At 35.8% G+C, this 24,228-nt stretch overlaps 2 protein-coding genes and 1 pseudogene across 2 annotated transcripts; 2 read left to right on the plus strand and 1 right to left on the minus strand.

Moving 5' to 3' along the window:
- The first annotated feature begins 720 nt into the window (after positions 1-720).
- LOC131941989 (cytochrome P450 2C15-like) lies at positions 721-7,492 on the plus strand (annotated as a pseudogene).
- A 5,148-nt stretch (positions 7,493-12,640) lies between these two features.
- LOC131941975 (cytochrome P450 2C15-like) lies at positions 12,641-18,232 on the plus strand. The gene is made up of 2 exons (XM_059301613.1): positions 12,641-12,734; positions 15,715-18,232. Exon 2 carries the CDS (start codon positions 15,721-15,723, stop codon positions 17,227-17,229), a length of 1,509 nt encoding a protein of 502 aa, XP_059157596.1. The 5' UTR covers positions 12,641-12,734; positions 15,715-15,720; the 3' UTR covers positions 17,230-18,232.
- A 2,611-nt stretch (positions 18,233-20,843) lies between these two features.
- On the minus strand, positions 20,844-21,962 carry LOC131941980 (cytochrome P450 2C70-like). Its single transcript, XM_059301619.1, has 2 exons — positions 21,411-21,962; positions 20,844-21,026 (listed from the first exon to the last, which is right to left on the minus strand). Exons 1-2 carry the CDS (start codon positions 21,960-21,962, stop codon positions 20,844-20,846), a joined length of 735 nt encoding a protein of 244 aa, XP_059157602.1.
- Between the last annotated feature and the right edge of the window lie 2,266 nt (positions 21,963-24,228).

Below are 24,228 nucleotides of genomic sequence, written 5' to 3' on the forward strand. Positions count from 1 at the left end.
CCCTGCTAAGGCGCCAACCCTGCGAATTAAAAATCAGGGGCCCAAAAGCTCCGGGCTATTTCAGTCCAGTCATCGAATGTTGTTGTTCATCTCTCACATAAAGCGCTTTTACAAACATTTGAAGACGCCATGGTGATCTTAGGGCTATTCAGGGCACACAAACACCATTGGAGTAGTTTAAATGACGATTCAAAAAGTATCACTGCCCCATTTTACAGGCGGCCCAATCGGATATACAAGGTAGTCTAGGCTATATATATATATATATATATATATATATATATATATATATATATATATATATATATATATACAGCAAGATAGAGTGTGAGTAAGATATAGAGATAGAGATAAATAGAGAGATATATATACATAGAGAAAGAGACAGAGAGAGATAGAGAGATCATGCATCTCAAGTATTTGATTTCTATAAATACTTTTTCTTTTTAATAACTCTATTTATTTGCATTGCATTGCTCACTCTCACCTCCCTCGTCCCTCATCTTTTACTGGGCAACATGTAGGTCAGGGTTCCTTGGTCCTCATAACAGGAAGTGCGATTAGGTTAACCAATGAAACTCGCTTACGTTTCGTTAGCCACGGATCTCAACTCCTTTTATCGCGAACATGTTTGTTGATATAGCTGGTTCAAAAACTGTAACTGTAACTGTAACATTTGTATATAAAAGGCGCTGGCGTGCGTTATTGTCAGAAATTTCACAAACGGAGGCAACTAATATCGCCTTGAATGCGTGTGTAAGCAGGGATTTTAAACGCGACTGTTGTTATAGACGAATGTCCTAGTTGAGTACTTTTATTTCAAGGACAGTGTAATAAGGTAAATTCTATATTAATAATTTCGATACCCAACCCTCTAAAAAGAAAAAAAATCAAAACAAATTAGCAACATAAAATTATCTTGTATTGTATTTGAATAACGAAAATAAAAAATAAAAATAAAACAACAAATAACGATGAAAATTTGGGTTTTAAAGTGAATTATTTATGTCAAATTTTGGTATTTAATATGATGTTCTGTTTAATAAACATGCATAAGGTTTGGTTTTGATTTATAATAGTGGTATGCAAGTGGTATTTTCGATCTGTAGAACTAGACGCTATAACAAACTCTACCTACCACAAAATTTCAGAAAAACAACTTTTCTCGAGTCCTTACGCCCTCTTCAACGTCGCAAATGTATGACTCATTAGGAATGTGCATGAGTTCTGGACATAGGTGAGGGAGTGATTACGGCTGAAGATGTTTAATAGGTTGTGACGTGGTAGGCTAAAATAAAATGTGTAGGCACGGTAATACTGGCCTCCCCTTGAAAGTGCTGTGCTGGTAAGTGTATGTGATCGCGAGAGTGGGCAGAGAACGTTAGCGTGATGTCAAGACAGTGATTCGTCAGTTTTCTTTTCATATTTTTTTTTCTTGTGGTTGAAGAAAATTACACGTAAATGATACATATTCTCTTTGTGGATTGTGTTTTATTTACTGTTGTTACACCTGGCCCAAACGAGCGCAAAATACCTACTAAACCATGTGTAACAGGGGTGGGGGGGGGGACCTAGTGGAATAAGTGTGTTGTGCATTGCAGCTGACAGCCCGTTTTTCAACGTGAAACAGGTTTGGCTATATACTTTTATATTATAATTTATATACATACATATATAGATATGTATATATTTGTACACACACACACACACACATATATATATATATATATATATATATATATATATATATATATATATATATATATATATATATATATATATATATATATATATACATATATATATATACATGTATACACACATATAAAAAGTTAAGGTCCCTTTTCTTAAAAGACCGCTCAAACCTGTGTATTTTAAGGGCAGCTAAAGTACTATTGCTCTGTTTACTAAGTGTTAGCCCGATCGTATGCTGAAATGTGGTCCACTTAATTGCAGTGTGTAGAAACCGAATAAAACCAGACCAAAAAACGTGCTTGTAAATCAAATGTAGTTTCATAAAAACTCTCTGTTTTATTGCTCGTAAATATATGTGTTGCCGCGTTACTTGTTTTTGGCTTTTTGTAAGAATTGAGGTGGTAGTTTTAGTTAGTATAATTCTGCGTTGCATTTTGTTAGGTTTTGATAATAAAAGGATACCTTGTTAGATGACTGCTACTAGTTTGGCATCAATGTAATCGGTGGTCCACAAAAGCAGATATCGAATTCATTAGATACGTTGGTGGTCGCTTACTCACCCCTGCATGCCACTGAATTTTAATTTTGTTATACCAGAAAAGAACATATCCGAGCACTACAACGAAAAAGTCAAGACTAGTGTTCATTAGGTCACTGACTGTCTACTAAAAACATCTTCATCGGTCCGAATACTATAGGGTATCCCATTAGTGTTTTCCCAAATTTACACCCCATGTCAGGTCGGGGGCTAGTTCGCTCCAACCATCTCCTGTCACTTCAGGTCAAATGCAAGGCGACCGTGTCCTACACACAGCTAGGTGTGACACTCATGTCTTTCTACCGAATTACGGCCTGTCTCCGTTCATGTAGAGCAAGGGTCTCCAAACTTTTCAGTCCGAAGGCCGTATTAACTATCAAATTTCAGTTCGGAGGGGGGGGGGTAGTTAGTTCCAGACATGTCTTTGGTTTTTCTGGGCAAAGTTCCTCACCCACCTCCAACAAACGTTTTTTACGTGGACAAAAAGATCTCCATGGGCCGGATGAGAGGACCTCGCGGGCCGCATTCGGCCCGCGGGCCGTAGTTTGGAGACCCCTGAAATGTAGAGGATAACTCACTAACAGCAATAGATTTAACAATCAACAATTTCGGCATTCGACCATTTTTTTTTCAAAATTAATTTAGCAAAGATTATTAAGTTTACAAGCTAATTCAGACAACAATGACGGTGCTTAAGCACAGGGTCCCTTCAAGCGCAGGGCATGAGGCGGCCACCCTTTTTGCCACACCCGAACGGCGGTTCTGGAAATCAATAACTAAGATAAAAGACACTTAGTATCTATATGGTTTTCTTTAAAATAATTCAATTTTGAGAAATTTGGCCAATGGTGTAAAAACTAGACCAGTAAACGTTTTAGTTGTAGGATATGATTCGTAGAGCCTGTACTTCTCACATTGACAACAGCAAACGTCAAAAGCATCTGGAAAAAATAAATAAATATAAATAATTTTAAAATATTTTAAAATATTTTTTATTTGAAAATAAATAGAGATTTTCAATAAATAACACAGTTTAAATTTTCTTTCTTCTCAAATCGCAGTAATGTGCGAAGGGTGCACTGGTTATTAATATGGATACTCAGGTAACATAATATATTTTATAGAGACAAAGTAAACACATGATAGTAAATTAAATAAATGCAACAATTTAAGACATGTTTATCCACACATGTCACAAAGTCGAAAAAAAATCATTATAGCTAAAAATAAGAAAATAAAAAAAAATTCCTTTCTTTCCTAAAAGCTTTAGGTTCTAAAATATGTAAAAGAGTTGAAAGATTTGCCACAAACTCACAGACAATCAAACTGACGTTATGAACTAAATAAAAGCTTGTAATGAAACAATCTATATACTACTAAAACTCAAGTTTGTTTACATGTTTGAATATTTATTTGTTTGTTTTTTTGTTTGTCTGATTGAGTATTGTGAATAGTTCTACTCATTATGGAGAGCTGTAAAATAGTATGTAGGTAGAGAACAATTTGTCTTTTCAGACAGACTGTTAATCACAAATTTATTTAAAGACGTTAATTAATTTATTGATTTATTCATAGGTAGATTAACCACATTTTTTTAAAGATTAGAAAAACAACTAGACTCGACGAAACAGTGACGTCACAGTTTTTTGTTTACTTTTGTACAATAAAATGGCGGCTTCCATCATAGGCCCATTCAAAAGTTTAACGCGTTCTAAATCTAATTTTCTGTCGGCCATAACTTTAATAATACGTCCGTTTGCTGTTTTTATTACGTTCTAACACTTATATAAATTTTCAACTCTCTTTTTCTTTTAGTTTTACAATAAATTTCTCTAGCTCTACAATCTGTGCAAGAAAGTTATTTATAGATCTAAAAATATCATATGGCCAAGCAAGTTATTTATAGATCTAGATCTAGAATCTAGGTCAAACAAAATATTAAATACCTAAGATTACTTAAATAAAAATACAATCCATTTTATAATCATAATACATTTTTAGTCCTTAAATACTTTATATAAATCTTTGTGATTTATCTATCTAGATCTAGATTCTAGATCTAGAATTTCTAGATCTAGATCTAGCAAGAGTTACGCAAATACTAGATTCTAGACTTAAGCAAACGAGCCGTAGAATCTAGATCTAGATAATTTCAGACCTTCTTTATTTTATATAAATGTTTGTTTGGCTAATTTAAGATAAAATTTAATTTGAAAGTTACTACTACTAGACTTAGATCTAGATCTATACGCGTAAATCAAGTTGCATAAGGAGACTCAAAGTATTAAAGTATAGTATAAAAATTCATCTGTGACGTCACGAGTAAATAGCTAAGTTGTTAGTGTATTCGGCTCTCATGCGGGTGGCACAGGTTGTAGACCAAAACGTCAATGATAAATTTTTTTTTTAAATTTTTATTTTATTTTTTAGATGTGAATCATAAAGTTGCCTATCTGAACTTGGCGGGATACAGGGCAGGCAGGTGAATTAGAGTTCATCTGTTTCTTTGTCCTAAGCATATGAAGTGTGGTCGGAGACATGCTCGGCTGGAATTTTTTTTAAACGATAAAAACATGTTGTCGGGACACTGGGCAGGTGAAGTAGAGTTGAGTAGGTCACCTGTGACGTCAGTATATAAAGGGATAGTCCAAAATCGGTGTTATCTGTGTTTTTAAAAGATAAAAAATATATTTTTGAATGTGGGGTCTGTTTTTTGTGTGACGATAAGTGACACTGCAGGTTGAGGGGGTGCAAATCGAAAGTTTGAGGGGGGCGGGGAAGCAAATCGATATCTTGAGAGGGGGGGGGGTGCACATCAAACGCTTAAGGGGGGGGGGTTGTAAATCGAAATCTTGCGGGGGGGGGGGGGGTCAAATCGAAAAATCGTCCCCCGGCGCCGGGAAGGGTCGCTACGCCTCTGAGTGACTGAGGTGATGTTTTTTGATGGATGACGCCCGAAACCCACAGTTATCCAACGGATGACGGGTACTCTAGTTTATTATATAATTCAATAAAAAATAAAACAAGGGAAATAACTGACTTTATATTTCCATTCAAAATATTTTTACAAATAAAACAAGCACAATAATTGATTGTATATTTCCACCCACAGACCACCATGGTGTTTGAGCTACTATCGGATGTTGGAACCACCACATGGCTGGCCGTCCTGCTCGTCTTGGTCCTGTCCTGGTACTGGACGGCCAGCCAATCAAAAAACCTCCCACCGTCACCTGGGATAGCTTTACCTTTCATCGGCCACGTGTATCTGTTGGATGCGAATCCCAGAAAACAGTTCGAACGGTGGGTCAAGCGGTTCGGTCCGGCGTTCAACCTGAGGCTTGGGATGAACCAGGTCGTGGTGCTCAACACGTACGACGTGCTGAAAGAGGCGCTGGTCAAGCAAGGTGACCACTTCTCTGACCGGCCAACGGATGGTTTTGCCGCGTCGACTATGCCCGACCATCTCAAGGGTATTATTTTTTCTTAACTGGAAAGAACAGAGAACCGCATCACTTGCCATTTTGAGAAGTTTCGGCATGGGGAAGAATATCTTGGCTGAGAAGATCTCTGTGGAGGTTTCTAAATACATTGAAGCACTTTCTGAAAGTGGAGGAAAACCTACAGACATCAAGACTCTGACCAACATCAGCGTCTCGAATGTGATTTGTTCAATTATTTTTGGCAAGAGATTTGAGTTCGATGATCCAAAGTTCATTGAACTGATGAATGCCTTAAACCAAGCAGTAAGTTGTTTTTCCGGTACCTCTCTACTCCTCTTTATACCAGCATTACGACTTTTGCCGTTTGACCCTTGCAGGTCAAAACAGCTAATTGCTCACTTAAGTGCAACCCAGAATTTTGCGAAGAAAATGATTGATGAAATTAAACACGACTCAACAAACACTGAAAATTTTATCGCCGCTTACATCAACGAAATGAAAGAAAAAGAAAAGCGTGGCGAATCCACTTTACTGGACGAGACTAATTTAGTTCGAGTTATTGACAACCTGTTTGCCGCAGGTACGGAGACAACCAGCACCACCATCTTGTGGAGTTTGTTGTTTGTGCTCCATAATCCGGAAGTTCAGAAAAAAATCTACCAGGAGATTCTAGAACAAGTCGGAGTGAACCGAGCTCCGACCATTCATGACAGACCCAGACTTAAATACCTGACAGCGTTTATCATGGAAACACAACGTATTGCCTGCATTTTGCCTTTTAGCATCGTTCACGTCTGCAATCAGGATGCAACCGTAGCCGGGTACACCATCCCCAAGGGGACGCAAATCTTTCCCAATCTTGAAGCAGTCCTGATGGATGAAAAAATCTGGGGCGACCCACGTAACTTCCGTCCAGAGCGTTTTCTTGACGAACAAGGCAACATAAAAAACAGAGAGGAACTCATTCCTTTCTCCATCGGTCGACGTGTTTGTTTAGGTGAATCTTTAGCCAAGATGGAACTTTTTCTGTACTTATCTTCCTTGTTCCAGCATTTTGAAATCCTTCCAGCTAAAGATAACTTCATCCCACCGATGAAAGAAACATTTGGCGTTGTTGTCTCCCCTCCACCTTATGAAATCCGTTGTGTGAAAAGACATGTCAATGTGAATAAGTAGATTTATTTATTTTTACTTTAAGAATATTAAATAGACTATTGAAACTTATTCTCACAATATGTATATATGAATGCATGAGTTGTAGCCATAGATTAGAAACTGATTATTAATAATTATGAATTATACTTTAATCCAAATAAAAAATAAAACCAATCTTCGATATTGAAATTGTATAACAATGACAAAATAAGAAAAGTAGAAGTCAGAAACATGCATACAATAATTTACAATAATAGAGTTTCGTAAAAATATACAATCATATACTGCCAAGTTGGCAAAAATGATTTCATGCAACCATAGAAAAATATCAATTAAAAGTAGTTATTATATATTAACATGCTCTTAATAATTATTAGAAATTAAAAAACAAGTAAATGCTACTTACACTAATGGATTTTTGAATGATTATAGCACTGTTTGAAAATTATTGTTTTTTTTTGTCTTCTTTTTATACATTTATTACTAATATTGACTTGCTCTTTTTTTCACATGAGTTTATAAGAGTTTCTATGTTAATGTTTGTTTACATACAGCACAGTTAACTTTGTAATATCTTTTTCTGTGTTAACTTGGTCAAACACTGACGGTAACTGTTGTGTAAAGTAATCACTTTTTATTTATTTTATATTCGTAAAATATATTCGCTGCATAAATTCAAATAAAAAAAAATATTCTTTACAAATTTTGTGTCTTGTTTGTACAATAAAAAAGTGGATGCATCGGCATATCGACCCCCGAAAAACGACCCAGTTAAAAAGCCCCGAAATATTAGCCTCGATGAAATGACTCCCAACAAAAAAAGCTACCCAGACGTGTTGTCTTGAGACAGTAATGTTCCCTATAAATGGGCTATTGATATATCGGTTCCCGAAATCATTGTTCGATACAAAAAAGCTTCTGACAGGTTGGATTACGACATAAATGCATCGAATTAAGGATACAAGATACCCATGTTTTCGATAAAAAAATAATTTTGCTCCCCAAAATTTTTATTTCTTAATTCGGTACTAATACCTTTTATCTATCTAACCCGAACATTTCGGACTTCTACGCCTTACGGTTATCCGTTTATTGCCATGTGAAACATGGTACCCCCCGGCAAGTTTTCACACTACTACGTGGACAGCGGCTATCTTCGAGCGGGTATTACATCATTTATTGCCCGCGAGGCACCATAAACTTTACAGCAATCTAAGGGCCAAGCACTCGTGTACCCGCTGGTGTAGTGACTTTTTCTTTTGTTCTACAAATAAGTGGGATAAACGTTGTTTTCTACCAAGTAAAATTTGATGTCAAAGTCCATATATGGGCATGTGCGTAAAAATTATGAATGGGAAGAGATTCATTGATACGTTTGACCAATCATACAATAGTACAGTAAATCAAAATAATCTGCGATAGGTTGCAACTAACCACGTGTGCAAGGCAGCCATCTTGTTTCTAGATAAACAAAACAATCACCTGTCTTGTTTGTTTACATCATTAGCGTATACTCTTCTATTTGTTGTTTTAAAGTTATAGAACAACATTAAGTTTAATAATTGAAACTTTACCAACAAATGTTCTGTTGATTGTCACTGGAACACTATTAAACACTGTTTCGTACGCTTTATTATACTAAGCTGAAACAATGCGTCATGGACATGTCTATCAGTTTGAAGAATGTACTAAGTCCATCCCCTTTATCCTTCTCATCCCCTTCTCGCCATTCAACCAACGGCTGTTTTATAATCTTGTTACGGCATGCTGTGATAGGCTTGAACGCGTTCATCAGGCTTTACACCGGACTGTATACGACACATGTGTTAATGTGTATGCCCGCCCATCTCTCCGTACAGGGTTTGCTAGCAACGAATGGAAATACTAGATGGGATAGTTGATAGCATTCACTTAGGCCTTGTACTCGACCCTATCTACACAGACATGTTATTCACGGTTGAATGAACATTGGTAATCTATGGCTCATCGGTTCTTCACGCACTATCCAGCGGTGGGGTGGGGTGAAGGGGCGTGTCTAACCTCAAGCGTTGTACCCAGCGTTGTGTAGTAGGCTATTATCATAAGGCAATAAACTTGTGTAAGCTACAATAGACATTCTATTGACGTGAGAAGACCGGCTAACAAACAAAACTTAATCTGGTTTGATGATAGCTGTTCTGAGAATAACAATCAAATGATAGGATGTTTAAGACTTAACAGTCATTAATTTATTTTCTGTTGTATGCATATTTTCTGCTTACGCAGAAAAATCTATCTAAAACTACAACATGAATCAACGCGTATTTTATTAGCCAAATGGTTCTTCCACACATAACAAGAAGTCATTTTCTGTTTGCTATAAGAGGAAACGCACAGTGCCTTTTTCTGCCTTTCTTTTCACGTTTTCTCAACTTTGCATTTTTACTCAAAATTCAACATTCAAATCGCTAAGGCTTTGGAACCCTTAGTCTTACAGCACTGAAACATTCCACATGCATTTAGCATTATACCATCTACAAAACTACGTTTGTACATTAAGTTTACGACAATACTTTAGAAAATATCAATACTTATGTTATACCACCCCCTAATTTTTGTACTTAAATTTACGTAAAAATTTGTAATAAAAATTGAGTACAAGCTATCGCAATGAACAAACGTAGAAATGTATAGTTTGGTTTCGTAAATCTAAATGTTTCATCCGCTTTACAAAATTGCTTATGGGAACAAAGCCTTAGCGATTTGAAAAGGTGTTAGTTTTCACACCTTTTCGCGGTTCCCATGGCAACCAGTACTGCTATTGACGGCCACATATTATTTTTGTCAATAGTTTAACAACTACTAACATATGTACTTATTAAATACCCAGAAATGTGTTAAATTAAAAAAAAAATTCTATCCGTGGTGCCTACCCTTAAAAGGCTGAAGACATATATGCTCACGCCTAACTGGTTTTTATCTAACTTTATCCCGACGGATTAGTATCCGACGAGATAAATCCTGACAAAATGGCAACTACAAATTGAGCACAAACATTATGTAAAAATACCGCAAATCAACTCCAATTGCTACCTCCTCTTCTGCTTTCCAATCACTATCATTTTACAATCTTTTTTTAAATCACTGTCTCTGTCTGTAGTCAGGCAAGATCAAAACTCCCGAGCGAAATTACGGGTACTTCTAACTGACAGATACGGTTTGTATTTGGTACGTGGGTCAAGACATGAAGCCAATGAACATGACATTAAATTTGACTTAATAAGTTGCCTAATTAATTTTTTATGAATTAATTAAAATTGTGTCCAAATTAGTAGTCTGTCTCATCAAACTATTCCGCAATATTATACATGCGTCATAACGTTTATTAGGTGCGCAATGGTTTTTAGTCATGCAACTGTATTGCATTAAAAATTTAAAGTATGGAAAAAATTATAAAAAAAACATTTTTATAACAAGTTCTTATAAACTAATGCACTTAAAAGTAGAAAATAAATGAGTTTCTTTAAATATATAGTAATACACTACTATTTAAATAAATATAAAGAAAAGCGTGGGTCTCGTAAATATTGGTAAAGATATCTAATAGATAATAAAGAGACCCACGCTTTTCATTATGATTATTTAAATAGTGGTGTATTACTGTATATTTAAAGAAACTTATTTATTTTCTAATTTTTAGTGCATTAGTATATAAAAGCTCGTTATTAAAACGTTTTTTAAATGATTTTTTGTACAAGCTTTTATTTAACTGACTTCCTCTGTCGCCCAAGTGAAAGTTCGGGCACTTCTAACTGATATATTCGATTTATAGTTATTACGTGGGTGAAGATATAAAGACAATGAAATATGACATTAAATTTGACGTAATTGGTTGCGTAATAATTGTTTTATGAATTAATTAAAATTTTTAACCAAATTAATAGGCAGTCTTACCCAATTATTTCGCACTATTATACACGCGTCATCACGTTCATTAGGTGCGCAATGGTTTTTAGTCATGCTATTCTATTGTAAATTTAAAATTTTTAAAGTACTGAAAAAAATATCATAAAAAACTTTTTAATAACATGTTTTTATGTAATAATGCACTAGAAAGTAGAAAAGAAATTTATACACTACTATTTAAATAACTATAAAGTAAAGCGTGGGTCTCTTCCTTAATATTAGTAAAGGTATCCAATAGGTACTAAAGTGACTCACGCTTTTCTTTATAGTTATTCAAATGGTAGTGTATAATTTATTTTCTTTTTTTTTAAGTGCATTATTACAAAAAAAAGCTTGTTATTAAAACATTTATTATGATTTTTTTCCTTAACTCCAATCCAATCACTATTTCTACTACTTTCTTTCTTCTTTTTCATTCTTAATTTTAGATTTTAAAGGGATTTTCTTCTAGCACAATTAAGTATGTTTCTCCTTTTGGATTTGCTTCCATATTCTTTGTCCAAACCAAGAAGATCCTGCGAGGCAGTAGTTGTATGATTTTGGAGTTGTCTCACCTAGATAAATGGCCCGGGGTATATATATATATATATATATATATATATATATATATATATATATATATATATATATATATATATATATATATATATATATATATATATATATATATATATACAAGCGCACCCTTTTGCTTGCTCCTGCGACCTCGAAAGAAAAGAAATTCAAGGATAAATGATTGATAACATTCAATTGTTACTAATGATGTTTTTTTTAAAGCGTGACCTCGTTTTCTGTGCACACCTATTGCTATCTTTGTTGCAATTACTGGTGCATATTACATCAGAAATTAAAAGCAGATTTACAGTGTAGTATAATTTGATTACCTTTCACATGGTTGAGGTACAACATTCCTCCTCTAACACTTAAAAGAGTGTCAGGATGCGCTGGACGGAGCCACCGATCAAGCTACTTCAGGGGCTCCAAGGCACCGGGCTATGTCGGTTCAGTCATCGATTGTTGTTGCCCACCGTAGCACTCACGTAAAGCGCTCTTTAAAAAGAAAACAACGAAGACACTATAGTGATCTTAGGGCGATTCAGATCACATAAACACCATTTGAGTAGTTTAAATGACGATTCAATAAGTATCACTGCCCCGTTTTACAGGTCGCCTAATCGTATAAATCATGTAGTGATGCTAATAGAAATTCAGACTATTTATATATATATATATATATATATATATATATATATATATAGGCTATATATATATATATATATATATATATAGCCTATATATATATATATATATATATATATATATATATATATATATATATATATATCCAACGAGAGAGAGAGAGAGAGAGAGAAAGAGAGAGAACTTATGCATCTCAAGTATTTGATTTCTCTAATTTGTTTTGCTTTATTTTGTGTCAAAACTTTTTGATCCCATTTAATTGTATTGCATTGCCCACTGCCCTTTCCCCTACCTCCTCCCTAACATTTTGCCAAGCGATATGTAGGTCAGGGTTCCATGGTCCCCACAACAGGAAGTATGACTAGATTCACCAATGAAATCCGCTTACGTTTCAATGCCGCGTATCTCCTCGCCCTTGGTAAACACAGACCAGATTTCACCAAACACCAAGTCGTACCCTGCATGACTAAGGTGAAACAGTACCTGGTCCATTTACTGAAAGCTCATTTGACAACCTTCACACATTGCAAGGTGCAAAAACCGTAACACAATTTTAATTATTTTTAAACTCCTTTTATCGCAAGTTGATTTGTTGAAATAACAGGTTCAAAAACTATAACATGACCTTCATTTTTGTATATAAAAGGCGGCGGAGTGAGTTAGTGTAAAAAATTTCCCAAACGAAGAGAACTAATATCGCCTAGAAAGCGTGTACAAGCAGGGATTTGAAACTTCCCAGTTAAAGACCAATGCACTAGGTGAGTAATTTTATATCTTAGACATTAAAGGAAGATACATTCTATATTAATTTTTTCGGTACCCGACCCTGTTTAAAGAAAAAGAAAATCAAGTTAATAACAACAAAAATTTAAAAAAAAAAGACACAAGTTTGAATAAATTCTTGCATTGATAGCCAATTTAAGTATGAATTTAATTTAATTTTTGAAACTCAAGTTAAAGAAGATTTTCCATTTCGAGAATGTGAAGAAACAAGTTATTCCTTATTTTATTCATTGCTGACGACGCACACAACACAGGAAATACATTTTCTCAAAAAGGGGCAAAATAAAAATAAATAAAAATGTACACAAGAAATACTAATAAATAACTGCATTTTTTACCTTATTATTTAATTAAATAAATCGATTTAGGTATTTAATATTATGTTCTGTTTAGAAACGTGCATACAGCTTGGTTTTCATTTTTTATAATAGTGTTATGCAAATATCTTTAAATGTTCAGAACTTAGCGCTAAACCAAACTAACCTACCACAAAAGTCCATGAAAACAACTCTTTACAACTCCCCACGCCCTCTTCAACATGACAAATGTATGACTCAGTAGGAATATGCAGCATGGGGTAGGCCTATCGGAGTATGTGTGTTGTGCATTGCAGCCGACAGCCCGTTTTTCATTCGGACACTGGGTTGACTCTCCCTTCTCGCATCTCTCTCTCTCTCTGTATATATATATATATATATATATATATATATATATATATATATATATATATATATATATATATATATATATAAATAAATTCACTAAGGTGTGTCACCGATATAATAATACTAACGTGCCCACCCCGTGCCTGATTCAGTTTAGTGAACGACTATAATACTACTTCTTATCCATATTCTATCAAAACCTGGGATAGCCTGCGGCGCCAAATTGCAACGTGTCGGGCGCCAGGAAACAAATCTCTGATTCAATTTAATGAACGACTAAACGCCCGATTTATTCATAGTCTATATCACTGTTTAAAACTAACGTAGGCGCAATAGCGTTCATGGGATAGCCCTAGGCGCTAAGTTCAACCCTGCCTGGGCGCCGCTCATGCGAAATTGAATTTTATTTTTCCCAGAAACCTCCTGAAGATAATCCTTAACAACTTCTCAAAGTTTCAGGGCGATCAGATGAAAGATGTAGCAATGTATAAAAGACAAAAAAAATCTGAAGAAATATATTAGGAGAGTTTCATCAATGCTTTACCAATCCCATATTCTTAAACGCGTGACTTTGTTTAAATGTAAACAATGCCTGCGCTTGATTCATGTTTAAAAGAGACGGCGGACGTGCCAGATTATGCTTAGTGAACGACTATAACGCCCAATATTATGCATAGTATTTCACAATATTTAAAAGGAACGTAGGTGCCATGTCGCTCACAGGATAGCCCGGGGTTTAAAATCCGACCATGCCGGGGCACCGGGGGACGTGCCTGATTATGTTTAGCGAACAACTATAACGCCCAATCTTATCCAAGTCTATCTCGCTGTTTAAAACGAACGTAGGCTCCATAGCGCTTACGGAAAAGACCGGGGACTCTCATCTTTTTAATATACCGTCTATAGAGAAGAATCACACCCTCCCGAGGCGCCGCTCTTGCAAAAATAAAAAAGATTTTGGGACGGAAATCTCACCTGGAGTGTTCTAATCAACTCCCCAAATTTTGAGGGCGATTGGATGAACGGTGTCAAACCGCAATCGACTTTTATATTTATACACCGCTTATAGAGAAAAATCAAATCGCGCCCTGCCGGGCGTCACCCTTGTGAATTTAATTTTTTTTCTTCATAGAAATTTTCCCATGTGTATTCTCAACAGCTTCAAAAAGGTTCACGGTGATAGTTGAAAGGTGTAGTAATGCATAAAGACAAATACACACACACACACATATACATTGCTTTTTATGTATATAGATTTTCATTTAACTATTTGTAAAGTAAAGGTCCCCTTGCTTAAAGATCGCACAGTGTGTATTTTAAGGGGAGCTAAAAAACTATCGCCTAGTTTACAAAATGCCGGACTGAATGGTGAAATGTGGTCCACTTTACAGCAGTGTGTACATTTCGAATATAACAAGACCAAAAAACATGCATGGAATTCAGCTGTAGTTTCATAGAAACTTTCAGAGTTATTTCTTGTAATGAGTTGCCTTGTTTTAGTCTATTTCTAATAAATAAAGGGGCTAGTTTAGTCAGAGTGATGCTGAGCAGCTTTTTGGCATTAATCTAACCTGTGGCTCACAAAAGCGCCTCGCAACTTCACGTAAGTGGTCGCTGAAGGGTGTTGTACCTCACAATTGGGGAAAATAACAAGCATACACTGAAGGTTTTCACACAGAACACTGTGTGGCGTACGGTTTTTAATGTAGAAAACACTACGCTACAACAACTAAGATACAAAAAATATAATACCGCTTTGGTTTTTATTTAAATAATTCGAATTCGAGAAAAGAGCGGCCAAGAAACTAAAACACAAACGGTAACGCGTAGAGTAACCCCCCCCCCCCCCGCAAAAACAAAATGTTTCAGGTGTAGGATGCGATTAGTCCGCACTTCTCACACTGGCACCAGCATGTGATTGGGTGATCTGGAAGAAATAAATTTAAAATTTTTGAAATGTTTTTCATTTGAAAATAAATAGAGATTTTCAATAGATGAAACAGTTTAAATTTAATATTATCATAAAGAATGTCCATAAGTTCTCTTTCTTCTCAAATCGCAGTAATGTGCGAAGGGCGCACTGGATACTCAAATAAAACAAATTTATTTTATGGAAAAAAAAAAAGCATACAATAAAAATAATGTACAACAAATTTTAATTGCACATAAGATAATACATTAAATACATACACAAATGTTAAAAAGTCCAAAAATAAAGTAATTTACGATTTAATTCCATAAAAAAAAATTTAAACGAGGGAAATAATTGACTTAATATTTCCACCCACAGACCACCATGGTGTTTGAGCTACTATCGGATGTTGGAACCACCACATGGCTGGCCGTCTTATTCGTCTTGGTCCTGTCCTGGTACTGGACGGCCAGCCAATCAAAAAACCTCCCACCGTCACCTGGGATAGCTTTACCTTTCATCGGACACATGTATCTGCTGGAGAAGAATCCCAGAAAACAGTTCGAACGGTGGGTCAAGCGGTTCGGTCCGGCGTTCAGCTTGAGGTTTGGGATGAACCAGGTCGTGGTGCTCAACACGTACGACGTGCTGAAAGAGGCGCTGGTCAAGCAAGGTGACCACTTCTCTGACCGGCCAACGAACGGCTTTGCCGCGGCAAACATACCCGACCATACCAAGGGTGTTATTTTTTCATCCGGCGCCAACTGGAAAGAACAGAGAACCGCATCACTTGCCATTTTGAGAACCTTCGGCATGGGGAAAAATATTTTGGCTGAGAAGATCTCTGTGGAGGTTTCTAAATACATTGAAGCACTTTCTGAAAGTGGAGGAAAACCTACAGACATCAGGACTCTGACCAACGTCAGCGTCTCGAATATAATTTGTTCAATAATTTTTGGCAAGAGGTATGAGTTCGATGATCCAAAGTTCATTGAACTGATAAATGCCTTAAATCTAACAGTAAGTTCTGTTTCGGGTACATCGCTACTTCATTTTATACCAGCATTAAGGCTTTTGCCGTTTGACCCTTTGAAATCGAAGCAGCTGATTGCTAACTTAAGTGCAACTCAAATTTTCGCGCAGAAAATGATTGATGAAATTAAACACGACTCAACCAACAGTGAAAATTTCATCGCCGCTTATATTAGCGAAATGAAAGATAAAGAAAAGCGTGGTGAATCCACTTTACTGGACGAGACTAATTTAGCTCGAGTTATTGACAACCTGTTTGCCGCAGGTACGGAGACAACCAGCACCACCATCTTGTGGAGCTTGTTGTTTGTGCTCCATAATCCAGAAGTTCAGAAAAAAATCTACCAGGAGATTTTAGAACAAGTCGGAGTGAACCGCGCTCCGACTATACAAGATAGACCGAAACTAAAATACCTAACAGCGTTTATCATGGAAACACAACGTATTGCCAGTATTGTGCCATATAGTCTCATCCACTTCTGCAATCAAGATGCAACTGTAGCCGGATACACAATCCCCAAGGGGACGCAAATCTTGCCTAACCTGGACGCCGTCCTGATGGATGAAAAAATCTGGGGCGACCCACGTAACTTCCGTCCAGAGCGTTTTCTTGACGAACAAGGAAACATCAAAAACAGAGAGGAACTCATTCCTTTCTCCATCGGTCGGCGAATCTGTTTAGGCGAATCTTTAGCCAAGATGGAACTTTTTCTGTACTTATCTTCCTTGTTCCAGCGATTTGAAATCCTTCCAGCTAAAGATAACTCCATCCCACCGATGAAAGAAACATTTGGCGTGGTTGTCTCCCCTCCACCTTATGAAATCCGCTGCGTAGAAAGACAAGCCGACGTGAAAAAATAAATATTTGACTACCTAAATCATAAAAAAAATTATGAACTGTAAAACTGAACTGTTATATAAATGCCAAACAGACATTTTTTTAGAAAATTCTGTCCCCAAGGAATACGCAAAAAAAACCCAACAAAACAACGGTTGACCAAGTAACATTAAGGACATAAAGGCTAAAACAACAAAGATGGACTTCACCAGGAGTCTAATTGAGAAGATGGCACAAGACAAAAAACTCTGGGAGATGTTTGTTTGCAGCACATACCCCTGCACTGGTGACGGGCAGGGATATGTTGTTTTGTTAAAGTTAATATGTGGTTTTGTTTTTATTTTTAGAACATTGTTTGGTCTATAAAAACTGTACCCTACCATCACAATACAAAGATATTTAAAGTGTAAACATTTTTTAGAAGACTGCTTATTAGCTATACACCCTATGAAACAACAATACTATACAAAGATACTTTTTAAAGAGAACGAAATCATATACACGGAAAGCATAGAACAATCTTAAAATAGGAACAATACTTAGAGGCAAGTAGTCTGTGAAATAATACTATTTCGTATTATATACGTTGTCAACGATCAATATATATCCACTATAGAGACATAGAGATATTTATCAATAAAAAATTACTTAAACATCACCACACTCTCAATAATTAGCTGATGTAAAATAATATTATGTAAATTCTACTTACACAACACTCATGTATTTATCCATGGAAATAGCAATATTTGATAAAAAGTAATTTTCCTTTCTTTTTTTTACATCTGATTACTAATATTTAAAATGCGAGAAGATATTTTCTTCTCTGTTTTTTGTGGGGGGTTATGAGAGTTTCAAAGTAATGTATGTCTACGTGGTAAAATTTGTAGCCAGGAAAGTTAACTTTGTAATGTCCTTGTCTGTGTTAACTGGGTCAATCACCGACAGTCTTTTGTATTGTAAAGTTATTAAGTTTACTTATTTATACTATTTTTTTTCAAAATATATTCGCTATAAAAAACTATTTTTTAATAGATAATCTTTTCAAATAAAAATAATATTTAATAATCTTTTTTCCTTTTTATTGTGAGTGAAAATTCAGGGGCACTAAAGAAACAGCCTTATTATAAATTGTCTCCACAAAAAACGATCAATAAAAAAGGACCTGCGACAACTTTACTCATTACAAATACCTTTGACATGTTTGCTTCCGTTAAAACAGGTACCAGCAATTGGGCTCATTACATAATGACTCCAGACATGCGGCTTACTGACAGGAAGGCTAGCGTAAAAAAGGCTTCTGAAAATTGGATTGGGATATACTGGCCTTCTTCAAGACGGCCCTCGACATATTAGCTCACAGCATATTGGCTTATGACAAAATGACTTCCAACAAAATGCCTCATAAAATATTCGCTCCAAACATATATTTTAATATTACATATGGAAATAAACTGTTTCCCCAACTCACCAACCACACTCAGTTCCTGCCCCCACTTCTAGCTCAGCCTGCTTTTAAAGGTTAGCTATAAATAATTAAGTTGTGAAAAGATACATTCAGAAACACAATAACTTATTAAAAAACTTAAAATGTCAAAGTTATACAAATATTATGCAGAATAGTTTTATTCATTAACTGCCTGTTTACATTTAACCTCGATTTATATTTAGATCTCCTTAACAATAATATGAAAAATCTCTTAATAAATTAATGGCATTAATGGCATTATCGAGCTCTTAAATTAGAGTGTCAGTAATTTTAGAGTTTTCGATAGTGTGTTTTCAACACCAGTAGAGGCCTGTTTTTTTACGGCTATACTTTATGTTTTTATTATAAACAAAGTTTTGTTTTGATAAATAAAAGCACACATTTATGTTGTAGGTATAGTGTATTTGGTTTATTCTGTTTATGAGCAGAGGATTAATGTTTCGCTGGACCGTCAGTTCCTGATCTTTGCTCAAAATGTTGCCCAATAAAACACACATTCGTACCTGAAGACCAGTAGAACATATAGAGTTTTTGTTCATATGTATTAGTAAATCGTAAACATAGTGTCGTCACCATTATCTTTAAACCAATTTTAATGACTTGAGTTGGGTACTCATAAGAGCTGCGTAGACTCAAGAACGGGATTCAAACCCTGGTCTTCCGGGTTACACTGTGTGTTCTACTTTCCCACCTCGGGTAGATAGAAAAAATAGTGTACCAGTTCAGAGTATATGATCTGGCTTATAGAAGAATATGATGTATCATCCTTACCTAGGGCGAGTCTTGAAATGACAGCACACTGTTAAGGATAGGGCGTTAGATTCCGAGAGGAGGTGTAACACGGGGTGGAGTGTGATGGGGGGGGTCTAGATTTCAGAAAGTGTAACGTCACACTTTAGCATATTAGAATTTTAGAATTTATTTTGACATTTATTGCGATGGATGACATTGCGGAAGACGGGAAGGGGGGAGGAGGGGGTTGGGTGGGTGTGTAAGAAATAAAAAATCGTCCAAGAAAACAAGACGTCATTTGCTACTCCCCCCTCTTCCATTTGTTTTGTAGAATATAATATTCCATCTATAATAGATTTCATTTTTGAGATTAAATTGTATTTATTTACCTGAAATGTATACATTTTGTTTACATATTCACGAGGCGTCATGTTATAGATTCTTTGTTTAATTTAAGATACGTTTTTGTTTTAAAAAAAAAAGAGTATTAACATTTTTTTTACACCGACAACACTATTCTAGAAAGCAAAAATATATGTTACAGACATATTAATTTAACAAAATTATTGGCAAAACACGTTTAACTGTAACAAAGTTATTCAGCAAAACATGTATCAATTAAATAAAATTGTCAGTCAAACTCGCATGAACGTAACAATCTTGTCAGTTAAATATGTAATTGAAATTCCGAACACTAACAAACATGAACATACCAAAAATCACTCTTGTTTTTGCAAATATCTGATGTAAAATACATTTTTTTTAAAATCTTAAATTCCAACATAATAAACACGCAGGGGAAAAATGTGTATCTTTTTGTCACCCTAAGTAAATATTAGTCAGCAAATATTTGTCGCAAATCAAGATGAAAGTATTGATTATTAATTAGGAGTTTTTTCGTTAAAAATGAAAAGGAGCATTGGCATTTATAAATTTGTGTCTGTATGTCCGTATGGTTGAGAATAATAAAGTTAGGTGAAAGATGTTTAAAAAATATGGTCTTACGTTTTATGTTTTTGTCTAGCAGCTTTGTATCGCTGTCAACAATGTATTTATAGTGCTGATGTATTTTTGTCTCTAACTGTAATACGATCTTATATTATCATTAATAAAGAATTTGTAATTTTTATGCTTATTTTATTTTTGTTATGTTAAAATATTATTGTATGCTAAACTTCAATGGTGTCATATGATCGTTTAGCACCAGGTAAGGTGATACATGGTGTCTCCCCCTCTCCACCATCGATGTTAAAAGTTGTCTTTCCACGAGGCGGATTTTAAAAGGTGGAGGGGAAACAACCACGCCAAATGTTTCTTTCATTGGTGGGATGGAGTTATCTTTAGCTGGAAGGATTTCAAGACGATAAAACAAGGAAGATAAGTACAGAAACAGTTCCATCTTGGCTAAAGATTCCCCTAAACAAACACGTCGGCCAAGGAGAAAGGAATGAGTTCCTCTGTTTTGGATGTTGCCTTGATCGTCAAGAAAACGCTCTGGACGGAAGTTACGCCCCAGATTTTTACATCCATCAGGACGGCGTCCAGGTAAGGCAAGACTTGTGTCCCCTTGGGGATGGTGTACCCGGCTACAGTTGCATCCTGATTGCAGAAGTGGATGAGACTTTATTGCACGTTGTGTTTCCATGATAAACGCTGTCAGGTATTTAAGTCTGGATCTGTTCTGAATGATGGGAGCATGGTTCACCCCGACTTGTTCTAGATTCATCGATGCAATTTTCAGTGTTTGGAGTGTTTTTAATTTCATCTATCATTTTCAGCGGACATTCTGGTTCGCGGTTAACTTTGTAATAAGCATTTCAGACTTTAAAATAGTCAAAGGGCAAAAAACGGTAAAGCCGGTAGGAAATTGAATAGAGAGATACAGGAAATAGAAGCGATTGCTGAGTTTAAACATTTTATCAAATCAATTAACTTTGGATCGTTAAATTTCATTCTTTTCCCAAAAATAATTGAACAAATGACATTTGAGAAGCTGATGTTGGTGAGAGTCCTGATGTCCGTAGGTTTTCCTCCACTTTCAGAAAGTGCTTCAATGTATTTAGAAACCTCAAAAGAGATTTTATCAGCCAAAATATTCTTCCCCATGCCAAATGTTCTCAAAATGGCAAGTGATGTCGTTCTCTGTTCTTTCCAGTTGGCGCCTGATGAAAAAATAACGCCCTTGGAGTGAAAGGATAGATTGGCCGCGACAAATCCCGTTGTTGGCCGGTCAGAGAAGTGGTCACCTTGCTTGACCAGCGCCTCTTTCAGCACGTCGTACGTGTTGAGCACCACGACTTGGTTCATCCCAAACCTCAAGCTGAACGCCGGACCGAACCGCTTGACCCACCGTTCGAACTGTTTTCTGGGATTCTTCTCCAGCAGATACATGTGTCCGATGAAAGGTAAAGCTATCCCAGGTGACGGTGGGAGGTTTTTTGATTGGCTGGCCGTCCAGTACCAGGACAGGACCAAGACGAGCAGGACGGCCAGCCATGTTGTGGTTCCAACATCCGATAGTAGCTCAAACACCATGGTGGTCTGTGGGTGGAAATATACAATCAATTACTGCGATTGTTTTATTTATGAAAATTTCGGATCGAAATACAAAACTATTACCTTGGCAAGGACGAAAATATTTTTTTTAATATTATCAATTTTCGTGAAACTGTTTCTTTTCAAAATGTAGAACGTAACGATTTCCTTTCAAAATGTAGAACTTAACGATTTCCTTTCAAAATGTAGAACTTAACGATTTCCTTTCAAAATGTAGCACTTAAAGATTTCATAGCGAATCAAGTAGAATATTTTTTAATGTAATTTTAGTTAGCTAAGTCAATAGTAAAAAGCGTTCTCTAATTTTGAAGGTGTGTTTCTTTATGAGGAATCCAAAGTATTAATGAGTAAATACATTAGTATATTAAATTGGCCCTGCCTAAGGCAAGAGTTGATAAATAAGTACTCACCTAATAAACCTCTGGTATCTAGCTAACCCTTGATAGTATGAGTCAGTATACACGTTCTCAGCAAAAATATTTTTCCACCTTCGTGTGCAAAATTTCTGTCTATAAATCTCACCACCTTCCCTTGTATACACCCTATGTAGATTGTGTTACTGTTTTTTTACCCAGCTTTGTACCCAGCTTGGCCAAGAAACTTGATAACATCTGGTAACATTATTTTTTTTTAAAACACTAACATTTAATACAGTTTCTGTGTCTTGCGCAAGACGAAGCAAATGATGCTGTATGTAGATTAGTGAGCATTGAATGAACGGAGCAGGTATTGATTTACCTTTGACGAGCAGGGTGTGACGTGGATGTAAATGGTCTGTACCTGGGACATAGGAATTCCAGGTAGGAAAATCTAGGGCGGATATGTAGACCTAGAGGTAAATCTATGTCGGATAGATACGTCTTGGGTGGAAAGGTAAACCTAGGGTAGATAGATACGTTTGCGTGGAAAGTTATTCTATGGTGGATAGGTAAATCTAGAGTGGGTATGTACACTAGGGTGGATGGGTAAATTATGGGTAGATAGTTAAATCTTGTTGTACATCCTAATGAGTGCACCATGGACTTCTGCACAACATGACCGGGGTGGGGCGAGGGGGGGGGGGGGGTTATGTGAAAAATTGTAAACATCTTACGCTGATTAACAATACAAACAAAAATTAAACCAAAGCATTAAAAAATACATGAAATAATGAAAACTTGTTCATTGTCCAGAAATGACCTCCCGCATGTGTAGCCGAATGTATACACAACTCGGCATCTGTTATCGCACATATTTACCAAATGCCCAACCCCCCCCCCCCCTTCCACGTAAACTCATTCCAGTAAATCATTACACGTGCCCTCTATACCCATACCAAAATTACCAAATATCTAATTTGAAATGTTCTTATCTTTCATCTTTTTTTTACTGGTGAGACTACATTTAGTGTTTAAAGAAGATATTGGATTAAACAAAACATGTAGCATATGACGTGGAATGTGACGTCACCGCACTGGCGTCTACACCTACCTGACACATGTAAGGCCAGCCAAATGACTTATGCGTCCAGCCGGATGACGTAGATACGGTGATATATTTAATCTAGTTTCACCACTTACAGTCAGGACAGTGGAGGTTAAGAAATATGTGAACTCTACTTTATCTGCCCTATGGATCGTTAGGTCTGAATAGGAAACTTTCCCTACTTTACTTACTCTCACCTCAATACTGGGTCTATTGTTAGTCAACAAAAGTAACTTTTGCTAGTCAACAAAAACGACACTTGCTAGTCAGTAAAAGTAACTCTTGCTAGTCAACAAAAAAAAACTGCCTTCAGGGAGATCAATATAACCATTTTTAAATTTCTCGATTACAACCCTTAGACGTTTTTTAAATTTGTTTTTTATTCTTGAAGATCAAATATATTATGAAACACACGGGGCAGGTAGGTAAAATAAAGATAATGTAACCTGTTATATTATGTCATATGGGTAATGGTTGGTTTTATAGTTTTGTAAGGTAAGATTGGTGTTAAGGGATATTGTATAACGCTTTCTTTATTCCTTATGAAAACAAGTCTGCTGTTTATAATAACTAGACGAATCGACACCCCTGGCTTACACTTTGTTGTTAAATGTAAAATGATCTTTATCCCACAATTAAAAAAAAAATCTTATCTGTGGTATTAATTTATCTAATGCTTTAACAGTAGAAGGTGGGAGGGGTGCAGAGAGAGTAGGCATGTTTGGGGAGGGGAAGGTTGTATCTAAATGTTATTAATTAGCATCATAAAATAAAATAGGGA

This window comes from Physella acuta, unplaced genomic scaffold (assembly GCF_028476545.2).
Source record: "Physella acuta isolate Inbredline_101_S28 unplaced genomic scaffold, ASM2847654v3 ptg000379l, whole genome shotgun sequence".
Lineage (NCBI taxonomy): Eukaryota > Metazoa > Mollusca > Gastropoda > Physidae > Physella > Physella acuta.